Here is a 22807-nt window from a genome sequence, read left to right on the forward strand (position 1 = left end):
TCAAAGACCAGAATTGAACGAGTATGTATACAGGGTTAGAGGTTTAGTGTCATTTACCTCACAATTAAAAGGATCCAGTTTTTTGTTTTGAATTATAGTTTTATAATAATTTTATAAAAATTATTCTATATTATTTTTATAAATATATTAAATTTGTTATTTTGTTTTATGTCTCTTTTATATTCAAATTAAAATGTATAATATGTGATTAAAATATATAATTTTTTTAGTTAGTTTTCCTAATGTGTTATTGAATGAATTTTCGGTTCTCTAATATATCAACATATCGAACAAACACAAGCAAAAATTAAAATTAGTATATTAATAAATGATAAAATATATGAAAGTTTTAATATGAAATTATATTTTATTAATGATAAATAATAGTGATAGAGTTAGAGAAATTTTTTTTTATCAAATTTAAAAAATAAATTAAATCATAAATATAATCAATATTTAAAAAATGAGACGAGTTTTGCGCGAGTTTATCCAAACTCGATAAAATTCAATAAGAGTGCGATGAGTTTAAAAAAATATAATATTGCCTTCTTTAAATCAAATGTCTTTCAACCTTTTGTAGTCGAAGACAGAGTTAAAAGAGTTAAATATGTTTCTCGTTTACTCTCTTTGTCATGTATACTTTATATATAAATATTTACTTGCATGTAATTTTTTAGATATATAAATTGAATTATAGACGATAACACAAGAATAAATTAAATAGAAATGTTTTATCGAAAAAAATGTGTTATATATTTTTTATATTTATTAAAATTGTTACTAGTATTTGCTTAGTAAAATTAAATGTGTTTTTTTTATGAATTTACATGTCTATTTTTTAATACTTGAATATAAGAGGATTTTATTTAGTATTTTGTCATGAGCACACAAAATCTAAGGGTTGACCTTAGATATATAGCTCAAAAATGGAGGACAAAAAGTTCGTTTATTTACAATAAGCTTTTGCAGATCTCATCAAGACTTATTCGAACTATTACTCGACAAAAAATTAAAGTTTTGGTTTTGACTCATCAAGATAGAGATAGGAGGCGCTTTTTCAATATAAAATTACGACAAAGCTATACTAAACACCAAAATAGATCATTTTTCATATTGCAATGACCCTGACAATTTTGGTAGACTTGAGGTTAACATAATGGTACTAGGAGGAGGGTCTAGAAACTCTTGCTTCCTTGGCCTCCATTATGGAACTTATTCCGGTATGTTAAAAAAGTTTCACATCATTAAGAGTTGAGATTAATGATAATTTATATACTTTCTTTCATCAATCATTCGAGATGTCTTTTAAGGATTCAATTATGTCAAAATCATTGAATACTAAAACGGACAATACCTTAAATACAGTAAACTTAATAATATTATGATATGCTAAAAAAGTTTCACATCACTTGATTATTTTCTTATTAGATACTTTTTTTTTTCTTTTTTCCTTTGACCACATCTTACATGCAGCCATTTGTTTTATTTTTTATGGTGTCATTTTGTAGTGTATAGCAAAGATAACTCATGGATGATAAAAATGAGGAAAATTTGTGTAAATCCTTGCTGTTTACTAACTTAATTTTTGTGTGTTTTCTCACAAAAAGTATTATATTTTTTTAGAGATATGATATACAAACAATAATTTATGCAGCATAATTTTTGTTTATCTATCACTTTCTATTCATTTCTTATTACATTTTAAAATGCTCTCTTTTTTCTCTTTCTCTCTCATTTTTGTATGAGTTTGTTATATGTGATTTTTATTATTATTTTTTGGTTGATTTAATATTTATTTTATTTATTTAATAGGCATTGACATCTCTGAACATTTAGAAATAAATGATCTTATTTGTTTGTTTATTAATTTTGTTTGCTTTATATGTTTTTTATTCAATTTAATTTGACTTATGATTTACCTATTTTCCAAAGTTCTTGAAAAAACTGCTTCCATTTGCTCCTTCTTCTTCGGTGTGAAGTGTGAACTCCAACTTTTTTTACTCCTGCTGTTCCGAGCTTTATATTCATAACGTCCTCTGTTTTACTCGCGCAAGTAAGGAACCTTACTGAGCACACCCAACCATTCACTCACATCTCAAAGGGAGAACAAAACGTAAAAATATTTATATTGATGGTGTAAATTTTGTTCTTTGAATTTAATTACAATATATTAATAAAGTACATTTGTTATACTATTGTTTAATTTTATAATTAAAAAGTTATATATTTTTAAAATTATATCTAAGGCAAGTTTGAAGTTTTCATTATTTGATAATTTAAATATCTTTATATAATCAATGTATTAAAATTAAATTCATTTTATTTTATCACGTAAAATACACACAGCAATTTGTCTTTTTTCTACAAATCAAAGATGGTTTGCCTGTATATATATAAAAAAAATGTTTTGCCTGACTTTTGGATTAGCATTATTAATATCCCAAACCAACCCACAAAATATCATCATATCTAACCTACCCTGCCCAAAATTAATGAAAGATATATATATATATATATTATAATAATGAAATATATTTTAGAAAAGGCGAGTTTGACATTTCCTTCTTCTTATGCCTTTATGCATTAATACTAGCCATATTCATAACGTCAACTTAGCAATTTGATTATATGCCATTGAAATATTCTTATGCCTTTATCTATTAAAATGTTTTATTGAAATATTTACTATATTTTAATGCAATAAATATTTTTAATAAAAAATTCAATGATAATATTTAAAAGGTAAAATACAGAATAATAAAAAATGAACTTTGTTGTTTCATGGGTTAAAAAATTGTTCTAAAAAATAAGAAATAGAAAATGTAGTACTTTTATGTTCGTTTGGAGTTAAAAAAAGCTTTTCGGATATTTTTTATTCCTAAGAGTAGTTACAACACGATTTGCCTATTTTTATTCTTATGAATAAGTTTTGTTGAAAATTGTTATCATATTATAAATATAAAATATTTATTAATTTTATCAATAATTAATTTTAATAAAAAAATTTAACTTGCCACTTTTAATACTTATGTTTTCTTAACAACTTTTATTTTATTTGAAAAACTCAAATCCATAAATTTATTTAGGAAATATAAGTAAGCATGATAATGAGGTTCGAACACACGAAATTCGTCCCCTATCCGCTTTCGAACTCGTTGGCTATATATAATACAATAAAATTTAAAATTATTGGATTAAATTTTATGTTATCATATATAATTTAAAAATATGTTATGATTGTTATTTAAAATTGTTTTTTTTATTTTATAAAAAATTATATTTTTATAAGATTTTATAAATATGTCGGAAAAAAAAACCCAACTCATTTAGAGCTGAGATGAGAGATAAATTTACACACCCCATCGAATTTCAGGAACAAAAGCAAAGGAAAAATGAAAAATTGAAAATATGAATGGGATAAATCTCTTAGTGCAAGTCGGCTATACATATGCATGTTATCGAAGATGTGAATTAATTAATGTGAGTTGATGTTACGCTACCTCTTTTTCAGACGTACAACTTGGACGCTTTTAGCAAATTTTCCTATTTAAATGAGATTGTCTTGCTAAAATTATACGTGTGGTTTGTACCAAAAATAAATAAATAAAATGTTAATATTGATTGACACTAGAGGTTGGTGTTGTGTGACGTGGCTTATAGCATGATGCTGCAAGCGTATCCGTCACGTGGAGTTCTCTCACCCTCACATCACTTCAGTCATGGGCCCCACTCTTTTTCTCCCTCCCTGAAATCTAAAAGAGGAAGAGCCACTATACCCACACGCTCTCTCCCTTCTCTCTTTCTCTCTCCAAAACCCCAATTCCGAAGCAAAAACCACCTTCACATCTACAAACCACACCTCCGCCATAAATAAAAGTAACCTCCCTCATGGAAGAGCTCTCAGCGGGGCCTCTCGTCCCCGCCGTCGTCAAACCTGAACCGTCCAAAGGCGCCTCCGCCGCTGCCTCCGGCGGCACGTTCCCGGCCTCCACGTCGGAGCCGGACAAGGACTTCCTCTGTCCGATTTGCATGCAGATCATCAAGGACCCGTTCCTCACCGCGTGCGGCCACAGCTTCTGCTACATGTGCATCATCACGCACCTCCGCAACAAGAGCGATTGCCCTTGCTGCGGCGACTACCTCACCAACACCAACCTCTTCCCTAACTTGTTGCTCGACAAGGTTCGTTACCTTCTCTCTCATCATCATCTCCGTCTATTTTATGATTCCGCAATGCTTGTTCTACAGTAAAACTTGAATTCAGTTTTCACTTGCGAATTTTCTTAAACTCTGCGTTCAAGAGAAGAATCGTTTAGTTGCGAGTCTCTAGACCTTCATTTTCGCACTGTAATTAGTAATTGCTTCTTCTTGCAATGTTGTTGACTTCAACGTGGTAGTTTTTAGCCTGTGGTTCGCTCTCATCATCTCCATTTATTTTACGATTCCGCAATGCTCCTTTTGTAGTAAAACTTGGATTCAGTTCTTGCTTCTGAATTTTTCGTAAACGCTACGTTTAAGTGAACAATCGTTTAGTTTTTGTGGAATGTTTGTAGCGAATGAATGCTGTTTCAAGTCTCTAGATCTTTATTTTCGCACTGTAATTAGTAATTGCTCCTTGCAATTTTGCTCTGATTTAAATTTCATAGTTTTTAGTGTGTGTGTGTGTGTGTGTGGTTTGCTCTAATAGTTCCGTTGCGATTCCGCAATGCTCGTTTTGCAGTAAAACCATGAATTCAGTTTTCATTTGCGAGTCTTTTGTTTAGTTTTTTAGGAGAATTGTTTAGTTTTTTGTGGAGTGTGTGTGGCGAATGAATGTTGTTTCGAGTCTCTAGATCTTTCTTTTGGCACTCGTAATTACTAATTGCTCCTTGCAATGCTGCTGACTTAAATGTCGTAGTTTTTAGTGTGAGATTCAAGCATGGTTTTATCTTTCGAAATGCAGCTTATTGTTATACGGTTTCTGTACCACATTTGTAGCTACTGAAGAAGACTTCTGCACGTCAAATATCAAAAACCGCTTCACCTGTCGAACATTTTCGGCAGGTATTGCAAAAGGTTGGTTATGCTCTCGCTTTCTCTTGATTAAAATTTGTCTATTGGTAACTATGTTAATTGTGCAATAGTAAGAAGTCTTTGTTGTTTTATAGGTTGTTCATCTTACTTTTTATGTTCTGTTAAATTATAAATACAAGTCTAGAGGAAAGTTTATAATATGCTTATAAATTTCTTTTTTGGACTATCTAATAACATAGTAGCAGATGGCTGAGGATTAGAGGATAACTGGAGCTGGTTTTAACATTCATTATTATATAATTCTTGCATATTTATTGTATATGCCAATAGATCAAGGACCAAAGTATTGGTTTTAACTCTTGTCATTTTATTGCCTAATAGTATATTTTATGTAAGGGTTTTAATCAAGTTGTGGACTCAGTTGTATATTGGTTTTAGTGGAATTCATACTACTTGGTATACTGAAGATCACTCTATTGTTTCACGTGAAACTGTGGATCTGTGTCGATGCTTTATTTAGTCTTCCTTTTTCTGTTTTTGATGTTTTGAATTTTGGTACAGGGTTCTGATGTGTCAATTAAGGAGCTAGACACCCTTTTGTCACTTCTTGCCGAGAAGAAAAGAAAAATGGAACAAGAAGAAGCTGAGAGAAATATGCAAATATTGTTAGACTTCTTGCATTGCTTACGCAAGCAAAAAGTTGATGAGTTGAAGGAGGTGTGCTTGCTGCAATCTCTCTCTCCCTCTACTCTAAATTATTGCTAAGTAGCTAATGTTTTCCATTTTTTTTCTTTCCTCTGTTTGCAGTAGTTGGTCATTATCTTACCACTGATTTCTATGTTACATCTGTTTTTACTTATTGCAACAAATGGTGTTTCATACTTTCATTTGTAGGTACAAACTGATCTCCACTTTATAAAAGAGGACATAAATGCTGTGGAGAAACATAGAATGGAATTGTATCGTGCACGGGACAGGTACTCTGTAAAATTGCAGATGCTTGACGGTTCTGGGGGAAGAAAATCATGGCATTCATCAATGGACAAGAACAGCAGTGGCCTTTTATCTAGTCCTCTAAATCTTCGAGGAGGGTTGTCATCAGGGAGCCATACTAAGAAAAATGATGGAAAGTCTCATATTAGCTCTCATGGGCATGGAATTCAGAGAAGGAATGTCATCACTGGATCCGATTCACAATATATAAATCAATCGGGTCTTGCTCTAGTTAGAAAGAAGAGGGTGCATACACAGGTTTTCTTGGTTTAAATTTCCTTGTTTGAACTTTTATATTTCTATTTTATTTCAAAATGAATTGGTTTTGGAAATTTTAATGTCTTTTTGGAAAAGCTTTTTGCCATAAAAGATAGTTTTGTATCATGACGGGAAAAACAATTGTAATTTTGAAATAAGCTTAAAAATTTTTACTTTGGAATTTTTATAAAAATTGAAATTAATTTATATTTTTGTAGGCAATCCTTCTTTATAACCACAGTAGTTATGCACTTTTTCATACACTAATCCCTTTCAAATGTGCATTTAACACTATTGGAGTATTACTGGTTAATCAACACATTTTGAGCTAAGGCTCTTCCTTTTAATTTATTTATTTATTTTGTGGTCATTTTATGTTGCCACAAGCTTCAGGATTAATGTGGCTATAGCACATCTTAGGAGAGACTTAGACTTAACTCTCAAGCTAAAATTAGTTAGTGGACATGGGAAAAGGTTGAAAATCTTGGCTTTTTAATTTTTAAAGGCTGTATGTTAGGTAGTGACTAGGGATGGCTGTGGACAGCAACTTTATTGTTTAAACGAAGGCAAGGAAAAATATGAAAATGAATGATTTAAAAAAACATGTATCTGACATTATACACAAAAGTAGTTGGCACTGTATTAACAAAAGATATCTAACCCTAACCTAGGGTTCCAGTGCCTCCTACAACTTTTGAATGCTTTCATCTTGTCTTGAAATCCTTTTGTCTCTCCTTTGAATCTTGCGGTTCTTTTTTTCAATCTTGTCCTTGAGCTCTTGGATTATCCAATCCTTTACCTGGAGTTCAATATCTTTCTTGGCGAGTTCTTGGTCTTTCTCTGTGAGTTGATCATGAACTGTCCCAATGCTACCAAACACTGGCTCAACCCTCCTCAGTTAGATCTCGTCAAACAGCGAGGCGTGAATTCGCTCCTTGACTTACTTGCCTTGCTATTTAAGGAGATCCAATTGAGGAGGGTTGAGCCAGTTTTTGGTAGCATTGGTGTCATTGGGACACCAATGCTAACTACTTTTCTTAATAATGCCAGATATTAGTGATTACATACATACTGTGTCAATATAGTGGTAACTACTTTTGTGTATGTCAGATACTTGTTTCTTTAGAAACACTTCTAAGAGAAGAAAAAAATGAAATGAGCTTCTCTATAAGCTAACCGTTAGCTAATTTGTAGAAGCTCTCTCATATAGCTTCTCTAAAAGATGAGAGGACATCTATAAATTAGCTAATAGTTAACTAATGGAGAGCTAATTTTAGCTTATGAAGAAACTCATTTTATTTTCTCTTATTTTTTTTCTGCTAAAAGTGCTTCTAGAGAAGCTTATCCAAATAGGCCTATTGAGACAAGCTAAATGTGTTATGAAATTTGCATTGACCTAAAGTCAACCATAACACTTATATAAGTAGTGCATTTAATACATTAAGGATATTGTCTCTTCAAAACCCTTACAGGCTTAGTTTCTGCCACTAGAATTAAAATTAACTGATTAAGACACAAATATCAATATATCATAATAAAATTTCTTTTGGCCCAAAGTTACAATTGAATCCCTGTTAGAATGAATATCTTATCAATTGTAAAAACTACTAATTAACCATGAAACAAAAGATGCCTTAAAAAACTTAGCTTAGCTGAGCAGCAGACACCATATTGCTTATGAAAAACAAGACTTGTATCAAAACTAGATTCTGTTTTTTTATTTTTCTTTGTTTTTAAGTTTTATTTATTATTGTCTTGTAACTTAAGTCTGAGTTTTGTAATAAAATTTTGGCATATGCCATATGCTTCCTTTTACTTTTTCTGTCACCGAGTTTGCATCTATTTACTTGGTTAAAGTTTTCCTCTCTGAATCCTGTTTGATTCCCTTTCTTTGCTCCAGTTCAATGATCTACAAGAATGTTACCTACAAAAGCGACGGCATGCAGCTGATAGGTCCCATAGCCAACAAGAAAGAGATATAAGTCTCATAAATCGAGAAGGTTATACTGCTGGTCTTGAAGATTTTCAGTCAGTCTTGACAACTTTCACACGCTACAGGTATAGTTGTCAGGTCTGTCATTTCAAATATCCATTCAAATATTTTTAGGACATGGGGGTATTTTCCCGGAAGAATGAACGGGAGTCAAATTAGTTAGGAACCGTTAGACTGTAAGAGGAGGTTCAATTAGATGAATAGGGGAAAACAAGGTCGAAAGGAGGCATTTAGGAAATTGAATTTTATATTAACTGAGCATGCTCTCCTTGCTCTGATCAATTATAGTCCATAAATAATCATTCTTTTCTTTTATCCCTTTTCATTGGGGTTCTCAACAGAGTTGCAGGTATTAACGCAGTTATTATTTTTTTGAGTTAGGAATATACAGTTATCTGTAACCTTTTTGCTTCATTTGAAACAGCCGATTGAGAGTCATTGCGGAACTAAGACATGGGGATATATTTCATTCAGCAAATATAGTGTCAAGGTGAGTTGTTTGTTGAAATTGCTTTAGAACACTTAGTACTCATCTCTTGCATTTTGATGTTTTTTTTATCATGGCTTCTTAAAAAATAAACCAATCAATGTTTTTGTTCCAACCTATTGTCAGTTACATTATGGTTGGTATAACTCATAGAGCCATGCTATGGGTCAATGATGGTATTTTTTTTAATTTAGTATTTTATTTGGTAATCTGTGACTTCACAATATTATAATAATGATTGTTGCTTTGATTCTAAAGTTGGGATGAAAGGTTTTTATTTTATTTTATTGAATATTGATACGGTTTGGATGTAAATGGATTTTAACATATATTTATACACAGGGTTGTGATTAACTTGAATAGTTTATGTTCTTCATCATCACTGTCACTGTTCCCCCAATCACTGATTTAACTTGAAAAGTCAATGTTCTTCATTATCCCTTGTCTCTTATTTAGTAAACCCTTTTTTGGTCATTATTGAGTTCGTACACTATCATATATTTGTGGAAGGATAATAACAATTTTACATCGTTATGTAATAGGTTTATTGAATATGTAAGAAGTACTGTAGGAGGCTACTTGGAGTCTGTGCTTCCAGTTCCTTTTCTTTCTGATTTCTCTTTTTGCCTATTAATTTGACACTGGCCTATGTTTTTTGTAGGCACCTCTTTGTAATTAGGATACTTTCTTGCTCTTAACTTCCTGATCTAAACAACAAAAGAAGTAAGCCATGCCAACTAAGTTTTTGACTAAAGCCTTTTAAAACCTTCCTGACTTCACGAATCCCCTTGTCATGTCTATGTTGGTCAAACGATACTAGTTTTCTCCCTTTCCAACATAGATATCTAACATCTGCCTCAATTTATTTCCCTCCCATTTCAACTGATTTAGCTCAAAGTTCAATTTGAATGGGGATACAATTATAATACAACCTTTTCCTGCCATTGGTAGTTCTACATTTTTTTTTGCGCAGGCATTGGGATTGGATTGTTTTGTTGCCTGTGCTGAGTCCGGGTTGCTGCTCTTGTACCTATTCTTATTCACATTTGTCAAGCTCGAAACAGATGTTCAGTTGGAAGCAACTAATTTTTTGCTTCTCACAAAACGGTGCTTTTGAATGTCTGCATGGCTGTTCAATTGTATAAAAAGAAGATATACCTCTAGTTTTTTCTGACCTGAAAATAATCTAGTGTGTTAAGATGCTTAATTAGCTGAATAGTTTCTCGATACATAAGTCAAGACTCTTTGTGCAAAATCCCTTGAAGATCAGCACACCAACATCCCTACTATGACTTGTCTGCCTGTCTAGATACGAGTGTTAATGGAACAGTTAAAACAATGGATTTGCTATTTCCTGAATGAAATTATAATTATGTTATATTTATTATTCTTATGTATAATGGCCTTGGTACCATCTTGATAATGATCAAATTTTAGGTCTTGATCTGTTGGTACTATGTCATAACAGTTACATATGGATCATGTTGGTACTAAATTCCTGTTCATATATGTTCACATTTTATTCTAGAGAATAGAGATAGATTAGTGGAAATAATAATACTAGGTACTATGACATGACAGACAAGTTTTTATTTAGAAGTTGCTATCCTTTTTCTTGATATTATTGTTGTTTTAATATGTAGAAGTTAGACAGAATAAATTTTCTGAATTCATGGATTTAACATGTATATTGCACTTTGCAGCATAGAGTTTGACCGCGATGATGATTTGTTTGCTACTGCTGGAGTTTCGCGGCGCATCAAAGTTTTTGACTTTTCTGCTGTAAGATGGATGACCTTTAACTTCTACTTTTACTTTTAATATCATTTTTATTTCTCCTCTTTTGATTGTTAACGTTTTTGTAAACTGTGTTTTTATAGATTCTTTCAATGAATGTTTCATCTATTCCTTAGGTGGCAGTGGTGGACCACTCATAACTTAGAAAAAATATATTACTCCTATGAATTATGAACTATGAATACGAGAGTTGCACTGGTGCTATTATGATAGCCCAATGGGCTATACTGTTAGCCAATAGGCCCAAACGCAATGTCCAAAGGCCTCTTAAGGTCATGGGTTCGAATCCGGAAACAGCCTCTTTGCATATGCAAGGGTAAGGCTGCGTACAATATCCCTCCCCCATACCTTCGCATAGCGAAGAGCCTCTGGGCAATGGGGTACGAAGTTTTTTATGTGGTTATAGCCGTTGTGGGCTCTTTGGTCTTTTTCTTTATTCCAAGAAGTTTCCTAGCAGCTGCTTCCAGCTGTCTCTATCAGAGAATTAGGGTTTATCCTTGTATTTAAGCATCCTTTTCTCTATTGGGAAACAAGAAGAATATTATTCAGACATTTTCGATTTTGTCTTTTCTTTATCTTTATTAATGGAGTTTTGATTTTCGTCCCAAAATTTCCTGAGTGGTAGCCTGAGAGCTAACATATTACTTTCATACCAACTCAACCAATTTATCTTCTTCTTTAATTCAACTACAAAAACTGGTTCGCGGGGAAAACTTGATTCTCGTTATTTGACATAACATATTAGTAATCCTTCAGGGGACATATGAATTATATGATAAAATACAAGCATGTAATATTAGAAATAGAAGCATGTAATATTTGATTTACTTCAATCTCCTTAGAAACTTTGGAATTATTCAATTTACGGCATTTCTGGTTAAATTTGTTTAGTATTATAAGTGCACCTGTACAACTTAAGTGTGAAATTTGCTGCACTATATATAATATGATGCTTGAAGGGTGGTGTATTTAAAGCTAGTCATAACATAAGGCACATATGCTGGAGGATTTGCTATTAAAATTAGTGTAAGGGTTCACCCTTGAAATGTTGCTTAAACTAATAGTAATAGATTATGAATACAAAGTAACCATTCCCTATGTTAATACTTTCCAGGTTGTGAATGAACCTACAGATGCTCATTGTCCTGTTGTGGAGATGTCTACACGTTCAAAACTTAGTTGCTTGAGTTGGAATAAATTTGCTAAGAATCAAATAGCTAGTAGTGATTATGAAGGAATTGTGACTGTTTGGGATGTAACCACTCGGAAGGTAAATGTTGAATTCAAATGGTCAGTTTGTTCTTGTATCAGCTCTTTGGGTATCTTCATTCATTAATATTATTTTGATTGTCATGTGCTTGCTTAAGTTTTCTACAGATTATTTACTCATGGCTATCATTTTAACTTTGGCAGAGTTTAATGGAATATGAAGAGCATGAAAAGCGTGCATGGAGTGTTGATTTTTCAAGAACAGATCCCTCTATGCTTGTATCTGGTAGCGATGACTGTAAGGTACTCTGAAATTTGGAAGTTTTTGTGCCAGTTTCCCTAAAATGCTTCTGTAATTTCCAATATTTTTTAAATGAAAATGATACTTAACATATGTTTATTATTATGTATCAGATAAACTTAACCTTTTGTTTGTATAGTCCTTCGTAGTTATAGATTTTAAGAGTTTGCCACCTTTTGCATTTTGCTTAGTCAAATTTAAATTTTCTTGGCGTGGTATCTGTTGTATGATTGAAAGTTATTGAGCTAAATGTAATGTGTCTTTTCTTTGAGCAGGTCAAAATTTGGTGCACTAATCAGGAAGCTAGTGTTCTAAATATAGACATGAAAGCAAACATATGTTGTGTCAAATATAATCCTGGATCTGGCAATTATATTGCAGTAAGTACCTTTCATTCAGTTAAAACTTAGAAGAGAATATCTGGATTTAGTTCACTCTAGATATGATCCTATCCATGTTTTATCTTGTGTCTATCATTCAGCTTAGCTGCCAACTTGTGACACTGGTTGGCATTTCAAAGCAATATACTTTAATATTTTATATTTACTCTATTATAATATTTCCTCGGGAAACAGTTCTTTTGTAATAGTTTGTGCTAATTGTACTTGGTAGTTAATATGAATGGTGATATTCACATGATTGGGTTTCCTGTCACCCCATATAAGTATTCTGGATGGTTCATTTCAGGATTTTGCTTTTAGAAAACATTAGATTAGTATCTGCTTGTATATAATTTTATCAACAATGATAAACTTAATCTTGCTCCTTTTCTGTAATATCAACTACTCATCTTCCTTATCTGTTTTAATTTTGATATATCCAATATGTACATTCTTTACATATTTTTGCAGGTTGGGTCAGCAGACCATCACATCCATTATTATGATTTGAGAAATATTAGCCGTCCAGTCCATGTTTTCAGTGGGCACAGGAAGGCTGTTTCATACGTGAAATTTCTGTCTAATGATGAACTTGCTTCTGCATCAACAGATAGTACACTGCGATTATGGGATGTGAAGGAAAACTTACCAGTGAGTAATATGAGCAAAATGATTTCTTGCTATTGATTGATTCTTATCACATTTATCCTTCATTTTCCATTTAATTTGTGGACCCATGTTGGCTTTTGTTAATTCAACTATTACCAATCTGCCTGCCTTCTAGAAGTTCTGTGCTTACCAATAATTTTATACAGAAATCTAAATATTGACAATTCTCTAATTTCTCATCGCACCAATATTATATTTATTTATGGCATGCTCCTCAGTACCACGTCCTTTTGAATTCAATTAGTTTGCAAAACATTCAAAATGCACTAAAATTGATTTTGAAGGGTGTAAAGCGGACCAAAGCTGTCTAAAACCTTTTAAAATATTTAAATTGGATCATATTATTTTGTACTTTCTAAAATAAAATATTATTTAATATAAATATATTTTTTCTCATTTTCATTCAAATGTGTACAGGTTCGTACTTTCAAAGGCCATGCAAATGAGAAAAACTTTGTTGGTCTTACAGTAAGCAGTGAATATATTGCGTGTGGCAGTGAAACAAATGAAGTCTTTGTTTACCACAAGGTTTGTGGTTTTCAATTATGTGTCGTTTTCTTGTGCATTTACCTTTTATTTATGGTACTGAGGATTCAAGTGCCCTTCCTTTTCAGGAAATCTCGAGACCTTTGACTTCGCACAGATTTGGGTCCCCTGATATGGATGACGCTGAAGATGAGGCTGGATCATATTTCATCAGCGCTGTTTGCTGGAAGAGTGATCGCCCCACTATTCTAACAGCAAATAGTCAAGGCACCATCAAAGTGCTGGTGCTTGCAGCTTGAACACGAGAAAAAAAATGAAATAGAATGTGGAATTGGTATTATCTTTTCCCATATGCTATGATTGATTGTATCATTTATTAAATTGTACATAGTATTCGAGTGTATATGGCAGGCGTTAGGGATCTTAATGAAATATTAGTCGAGTGCTTAAACCTTTATCAATAAACCAATTAAGGGACTCAACTTCAATTTTTGTCAATTGAGGACCTCAAATTTATTAAATTTTGTATAAATAAATGCTCAGGAGACAAAAATAAAATCGAATTTGGCATGTGATAAATAATAATAATAATAATATTATCAGCAAAGCACCTAGTGTATATGATTTTACATTTCAAATACATAATTATAACTGTTACTGTTGTGCTAAAATTGAGGTCGTCCATTGATATTGAAGTACATTAAGGTTCTTAATATAAAGAGTTAACTATCTTTTTGCCTCTGAACTTTTTTGGGTTTTCACTTTTTAGTTCTTGAATAAAATTTTGACGAATCTAAATCCCCTAAATTTTTATTTCGTTAATATTTATAGTCTTTATTCCGGTAATATTTAGTTTTTGTTGTCAAATAGAACCATTAAATAATGTGGTCGTAATTGATTTGCCTAAATGAATAACAATATTTTTTTTTATCGTACTTTTGGGTTGCTTTCAAGTCGTCATCCATAGCAAAATTAACACTTCAACCCTCTCTCTTCACCATCCAATTCCATGGAACAACACTCTCCCTCCCATTGATATCCCCCATTGCACTTCTTGGACCCTCACTCCTCTGCCCCCTTTTGCATCTTCAACTTTGACTTCGACAACTAGATCGTTGTCAAAAGCCCCTCCTGGCACAACTATGTCGATTTCCTCTTGCCTCCGTTCTCAACCGTAAAAATGAATCCATCATAAAAATTATTGTTATATCATCATTTAACGGTTCTATTTGATGACAATAACTAAAACTAATAATCGAATAAAATTTTATGAATTAAAAATGAAAATCTTAAAAAATTCAAAGACCAAAAATATAATTAACCCTAATATAAATTTTAAAGTTAAAGTCGTCCTTAATTGATTATCACATTACAAAACACAATAAAGATATTACAAAACACAATAGAGATAGAACATTGACAATTATAAAATCATCTGAGGATCTTTCTTTTATTTGTTAAAAAAAATGAATATTATTCATCTATATGCTAGACACCTGATATCTGCAAGGACTCAATCTCTCTGATTTAGTGAAAACACGCTATTTCTTAATCATATTAAACATTTTTACTTGAAACTTGCATTAACAGTTGATATTTGTTGTTTAGTGCAACTAAGTGCGAGATAACTCTGCATAAAGTTAAAATTTTGGTCATATTCTTCTCGAATACGTTTCTTATAAAATGAGTTTCTTTCTGGAGTAAAAATATATTTATAACTAATTTAAAATAGATAATAATTGTGATTTATTAAAACTTAAAATAAATGTCATTAATTATTTATGTTAAAGTTTAAATATGAACCCAATATACGAAGATTTTCCAATATTCCTCTCTCGTCAAAGATACTTTACCTACTCAAAACAGTTATAACGTTCATATAATTTTCTTCAATATTATTTTTTTCCTCTACATTTTTGTATCAAATTGCTTAATTTACATTTCTCTCTCTTTCCATCTCTCACGATTGTAATTTTTATCTTATTTTATTATATAAATATGATTTCTTCCAAAGAAAATGGTGGAGCATATGTTCGGAAAAGTTCAAACACGTTTGATCACTAATTTTTTATACAGAGATTACTTACGCATTTAATTAGTTTAACATATATTTAATATTTTTATACGGAAATTTGTTTAACATATATTTAAAGTTAATAATCGGTACCATGCCAAAATCTTAAAATTGGGCCAGCGTCAATTGGACTGTAAGTTGGTTGGCCATTAATTTCTCATTTAGCTACTACTCTTTTTACGATAAGAAAAAAAGCTAATACTTCAAAAAATTCTTTACTTTTTTTTCCAACACACTTTTATTTATTTCTTTTTGCGCTGGAAACACTTTTTCCATTTTATTTTCTTTATCCCCCTGACCTTGGTATTAACAATAATCGTATTTCTCGAAGTTCCAAGATAAAGGTTGGTAATACATCCCTTCTAGGCTCTAGCGTACATTACATTCCACGTTAGTGTTGAGGAAAAACTAACGGGATCTTAGTCAAAGCTACTAAAAGAGACAAATATACGATGACATAAACCATTCCTTATCTTCACTAACTCCAGTTTCAAAGAGATGAATACATTCATTGTAAAAACAACATTACATATACATAAAAGATAAATAAACTATATATAAAGCTCATAAGGAGAGAATAACATAAAATATCTAAATTCTTAAAAATTATAATTACCTTTATTAGATGTTATATTTTTATAAACAACTTACAAGAAATCTTAGACCTTCATATTAAATTTTTGGACTTGCAAGGTCAAGAAAACTTGAACATTGTTCATGAAATTTTAAAAAATAAAACAAAAATATAAGAAGAATAAGCTCAGGAGAGATACCGCCTTAACATCTACCACACTTTCGTTTCAGTTTGAATTTTGTGACCTTCTCCCTGAGGGGTCATGCTCATGACAAAGAGCACCAAGGTCATTTCCTGCAACACACAGGACATGATGAAAACCCTAAGAATTCTTGAGCAAGTTGAGCTGAGGAAACGGTTTTCAGATTTCAGCTCAACTTGAACAGTACGTGGCAATGAGATGTGGGAGTGAGAGGAGGTATATATAATGGAAAACTTACCAGAGTCAGCATGGTCCATATAAATAAATGAAATAATAAAAAATGGGGAGGGAAGAGGGAAAAAAAAAATGCAATAAAAGACATGAAACAGAGGCAGTGAATATAAATGATGATTACCTGCACGTAAAATTAGGGTTGATGTGTCCCTTTCTAGCAAGGGTGAGACAGGAAGGATAATGAGAGTTTGTTTTCTTGGGATTCAAAAAATGAACCCTCTATTCCTGCTTGCTCTTAAATTGTGATGTCAGGTTCTGCTGACATTCTCTTCCTACCGTGCAAAATTTTTTTGGTTTCATTTTGAACCGTGAATTGTTTCTTTGGGTCTTTAATTTTGTACTATCAGGTCCACTTCCTTGCATGTACCATATTCCATTTGCTTCTTAGCTAGCTACCTACAACTTAATTTCCCCATATAAACATGCAAGTTAGTAAATAAACTTGATACACACAACGAGTTTTAATTCTTTAAAATAACTGACATTTAATATTTTAAATGTTAAATTGATTGGTACTAAACTAATTTACTACATTGATTAATCAAAACTAAACCTAGTGAAATTTAGTGAGTTTACTAATGACTGCAACGTTTATATAAAACTAAACCTAGTGAAATTTAGTGAGTTTATTGGATCTTTTCAACAGGTACGTGTAGTTAAAATGAAAATAGACAAATAAATAAACCTATATCAACTTATAAACAGGGCGGATATGAGCTGCAAGCCTGCAATTACCTATTAAATGATATGACTAAATTATCCTACCTATATAAATGTAGTTGTCCTGTTTGTTTCATCCTCATTATTTTTCATTCCTTGTTCATAATCACTTTACATGTATGTGAAATTTGTTGCGTTGATATATATATTTTTCTTCCAATTAAGTATATACTAAACTTAGAAAAATGTATTGTATATATATATATATATATGCCAAATCTAATGGATACCGGCATGACAGATACCCTATAGATATATAGTGAATTTTTATTCACAAGAACAAATAGAATGTAACTACTACTCTTACTATCTCACTAGCTCTAGTGACATTTTTACACTCATATTTATCTCTCACATATATATAAAGAAAAAAATAGCAATTGAAACATTTTTTTGTTACATAAAAATTTAGGAAAAGGGAATGAATTGAATAGTGTTTTTAGACTCAAAGAATATTTATATAAATATTTATATTTGTCTCATCATAAGAAGATGAGTGAAAACTTGAATACACAATCTGTCATATAAACATTTCTTATGACAGAAAATTGTAATTTATTTTATATTATATTTAGGTTCTATATGATAATATCATGTTGCATTAGTTGCTAACACAATGCATCAAATTATTGATATTACTTTACCATAAAAACAAAAAGATTTTTGGGTGAACATATTCCTGATGTGAAACATCTGTTGTCTTCGTCGATCTTTATTTTTTAGTATATAATAACAACATTAAGAATCAAATATAAGTTCTTATGCATCTATTCATACCACTAAGTCGATCCTAATAGTTCTATCATCTTAGTTTGCAATGATTACTTTCATTAAAAACAATTTAACTAATTACTTTTAGTTGAATTTTTTTTAATCATATTTTCTTTACTTACACCTGAAATTGAGATGTTGTGAAGAATAACAAGTAATGTCTTTCCCTGGAAAAAAACAAATAGTGTGTTAAGATATTAATTAAGAAATTAATAAATATATATTCTTATATAATATTATATGAATATGAATAACATAACAGCCAAAATATAATCTGCTTCTTCTTAAGTCAAAAATTAGGATTCAACCAACACCATTGGAAAACTGTTAGCTGGTGAAGCAGAGACCATAATTATTTAAGTTATTGAAACGTTGAACCGAAAGTCTTACTTTTGACCATTAAATTTAAATCACTCCTCTGCAAGGCTCTTTTAACCATTCCTTATTCGTCAAACCTCTGCATATCAATCCAAGAAACATTCACTTTTATGAGATATTCTAGCATGCAGATATTTTACCCTGCTGGGAAATCGCAGGCCTTTTATTTTCACCCATTTGAACTTTTCCTCATTCTTTTTATTTTCGGCACAAGAACTAGTCCTTTTTAATTGAAGAAACAAATTCTAGTACCTTGTAATTCTATCAGATGGATAATAGAGAATCAAGACTCACTTATTGCATGTTTATTAGATTAGAGGAGCACTAATTTACATGACACACAAATTTATAAGTAGAAACGTGACATTTTTTTACGTGCAGTTAAAAGTAAATATATTATATTTTTCTTTCTTTTTTTTAAGTCTTTCTTTATATTATATAACTTTATCATAAATTATTTTATAATTAAAAATTATATTCCTTTTCTTGTTTGTATCTTTTAGGCACTGATTTGGATGCTTCAACTTTCTGAGTATGAGTGTATCCAAACACGTCGTTTTGTAAATCTTTGAAGTAGCAAACAAATATTGGGTTTCACCGTAGATATATCAAGATTTACTTTTAGTGTGAGACTATTGCCATTGCACGACATTTTTCTTCTGGTTTTAGGCTTTTAGCAATTTGGAAGTAAATTATTTTTATGGTTCTGGTGGGCTACTGTAATCTGACAGGTAACATAATTTATTCTAATTTAATAATTTTTTATGATATAATTAATAGGATGGTTTTAAAAAATGATTAGAATTGATGTAAACACCAAATTTTATTATAAATAAATGAAAGTTGTTTGTGACATGTAAAATTGGTGATCAATATTATTTATAATCTTAGATCTTAAAAAAATCATTTAGTTTATCTTAAAATTCTAATGATTGACATTTTTCTTCCTGAGTCATAGATGGTCAGTGTTCTCTAATTTATTGGATCATATGCAAATTTTGTTTTTGATGTAAGATTGTTGTTAGTATAAATTTTTTTTGCTCATAGTAAAAATTAAATACAAGTTTTTCTATTAAATAACTTGATAAATTACTATCATATATAATCACCATTTTGGATATTTTTTATGAAATTTGATGGATATATATTCATACATTTAAATAAAGTTTATTGATGAAATATCAAATACAATAATTCTAAAATTATATTAAATTTTGTATACTTAGTACAAAATTTTGTTTCCCAAGAAATTGGTAGTTACAATAGTTTTCAAAATAAATCACTTTATTTTAAACTTAATTTAACTAAGATTTTGATATGTTTTTTATATACTTTTTATCAGTAATTTTAATTAAGATTAATTATATAAAACTAAAATCATTTAAAACAAAGTGCACAAAAGCATTAACTATCTCCATCCTTTGAAAATGGATGGGGCCACACGGTGCATTTTATGTTCAATGCCATCAAGTGGCTACGTAATTGGGCATTGGTGCAAATGAAAAAGAATGGCAGATACATAGCAGATTGCAGCTAGCAGCAGTGGAGAATGCATAACTTGTTGGGGTTTTGGTTCCATATACCATTCTGATTGATAGAGAAAGAACATAAACAAAACCCTATGAACTTAGCTACAAAGGGATCTTCCCCACCAGTCCTACTTTACTGAATGTTGCCTTTGTCCCTATGCCTGCAACTTCCAAATTCACATAAAAGCAAACCCCGAAGCCCTAATTCTCACGTCTTATGTAATAACTCTACATTGCAGTCTCATTATTGACCCCTGTACTGCAGTGTAAGGTCAATGTCAGATGGGGTTTTCTCATTAAATGCCTCCCTTCACATTGCAACTAATAAAGTGCTCACATTTCTGAACACAACTAATAATAAAGACATGACCAAAATGGAACTAAATGCAAGTCATGGTAAAAGCAAGTTAAGACTTTTAAGTGCCCAAGTGAACCTAGCTATTTAATTATAATATATAGGTAGTAGTAGAGTACATTATATTATATTTATTTTTAATAAAAAAATGGTAAACAAGTATTAATTTAAAAAGTATATATTGAAATTGGTGAATTCATTTGAATGAATAATATTAAAAGCAGTGTATTGTGTTGTTGGTGCTTGGGGACCAGTAAAATGTTTACCGTGGCTGTAGTACTGAGACACTGAGCAATTTTGGATTTCTGGAGTGGTGTGGTGTCTGAAACAGTGTGGGGTATTTTAATTCCCAAACTGAGTGCTCTAACTGACCACCTTTTACTGCCTGATTCCACAACCTCGTGAAGTCATCATGAAATTTTAACGCCTTGCTAGGTCAACCCTGAATTAGTTTTTTCCGTATCAACCTACTCATTCTGTTAAAAATTCAATGACCTTTTCCCTCCACTGAGCTGTTTAATTAGATCAACTTTTTTAAAAATAAATTTACTCTAATACTTTTGCAAAAAAATAATGTTATGTGGATATATCATACATATATATATATGTATAGTATCTTGAGAAAAAGAAACATATAAAAGAAATACTGTTATAGGTGATATAACTAATATGGTAAGAAAAGATAAAATAAAGAGAATTGAGAGGAGTCAAATGAGTGTATAATCTACTATTGGAATGTCTATTTATTATTGTTGTTCGCTAAACAACTTCAGTCCATACATGATTGATTGATTTATTTTTTTCAAATTATTTTGGAACGTACTACTCTCGAAAGATGAATGATTTGAGTCATTCTTCAACATCACTATTTTGAAAAACGAGATGAAGGAATTTGATGAAATATTAATATTTTTCCATTCCTGAAAAGGATTCCGTTCGCACACTGCTAAGGATGATTGTGATAGATTGTGTTTCTCAAAGATAATACACTAATGTACAAGAAAATTAAGAATGCTGCATATTAAGATTAAAAAGAAAACAATTAATTATTAGCCGAACTATAAGACGTTAATGTACATGGAGAATATTATTAGTGTAACTGTAGAAAAGGGGTGTCAATTAAGATTATAAGAGCTGCTGGTAGCTGATGTGCAGAATACAAAGCTGCGGTAATTATTGGTCTTTCAAGTGAATGAATTTTATTTTTTGCGTGAAGGAATTGGGTCACTTTAGAAGCAGGTTCTGGAAATTAAGTTGTGGGTTTAAGAGGCTCAAACTAATGTGTATGTGGAACTACCTTGTATTCAATGTATTGTATTATAAAGTGGTTTTCAAATATATTATATGTCTTTTTTTTTATGATAGAAATCAAATAAAATATCAAAACATTTACAATAACTTACATAACTTATTCAATCAATTCAACTAGATTTTCTTATGCCAATTTTTCACAGCCTACACACGTAGCATACCGCTAATTAGGATGGTTGCAGATCCTCATGCAAAAGCTACTGTGATATTAGATGCTTTTTCGGTGATTAAATGATTTGGTCAAATGTCATGCAAAGGATCTATATGATTTTTTCTTTGGGATTAAATTAAAGGCTTTAGACAAATGAGGATATGGCAGTTGCGAATGCGAGGTGCAGACCATGTGGGATGTGAATGTGATGTTAATCGTTTTGCGCATTGAATTGAAGGATTTTTAATTTAATGAGTTCAACATTGAGCCAGTATACATGTTCTTTTAATATGGAATGTGTACACTGTTTTGATGGAACTAAAGGCTGCAAGGGCCAAGGGGAAGGGATATTGTTTCTTGATATATTTTTTTGTAAGCTTTTTTTTATGGGGTGATATTTGTACTGGATACTTGAGTTGGGCATAACTTATGCACAATTTAATTAGTTTTATATGATTAATAAAGTATTTTGTTTAAAAAAAAACTAAAGATCTGATGTAACAGAAATATATATATAGTGGGAGAATTAAGATTACTAGGATTCATTAATTAGTTACTTTATAAGTCTTTAAAGCTCAAAAGCTCTTAATTAATAGACTAACAGTAAAACCTGACTTAGATGTTTTGAACGAAAGATAAGGGATCTCTTATCTTACTAGCTGCAGGTTCCATTGCCTGCAATCAGATAATCACGTCCTTAACAATTTTTCAATTGACCTGAAAATTTCTTGAAATGACTTATACAATGAGACTTTCCGAAATGAACTAAGGAAATTTTCACGTAAACTACTGCATACTTTGTGTATAAATGCTAAAACTGGAAGTGGTCAAAAGCTATTGAACATTGAAGCGTGAGCTACCCAGCTTAAAGTTTTTATTCTTAAAGTAATATTTTAGCTTATAAAAAAAAAGAATAACATGA

At 31.0% G+C, this 22807-nt stretch overlaps 1 protein-coding gene across 1 annotated transcript; it reads left to right on the forward strand.

Moving 5' to 3' along the window:
• The first annotated feature begins 3766 nt into the window (after positions 1–3766).
• LOC114400115 (E3 ubiquitin-protein ligase COP1-like) lies at positions 3767–14156 on the forward strand. Its single transcript, XM_028362400.1, has 13 exons — positions 3767–4182; positions 4978–5055; positions 5575–5730; positions 5908–6264; positions 8165–8322; positions 8682–8747; positions 10448–10526; positions 11656–11811; positions 11955–12053; positions 12327–12431; positions 12903–13082; positions 13518–13628; positions 13715–14156. Exons 1-13 carry the CDS (start codon positions 3889–3891, stop codon positions 13883–13885), a joined length of 2010 nt encoding a protein of 669 aa, XP_028218201.1. The 5' UTR covers positions 3767–3888; the 3' UTR covers positions 13886–14156.
• Positions 14157–22807: the final 8651 nt, after the last annotated feature.

Source organism: Glycine soja, chromosome 2 (genome assembly GCF_004193775.1).
Source record: "Glycine soja cultivar W05 chromosome 2, ASM419377v2, whole genome shotgun sequence".
NCBI lineage: Eukaryota > Viridiplantae > Streptophyta > Magnoliopsida > Fabales > Fabaceae > Glycine > Glycine soja.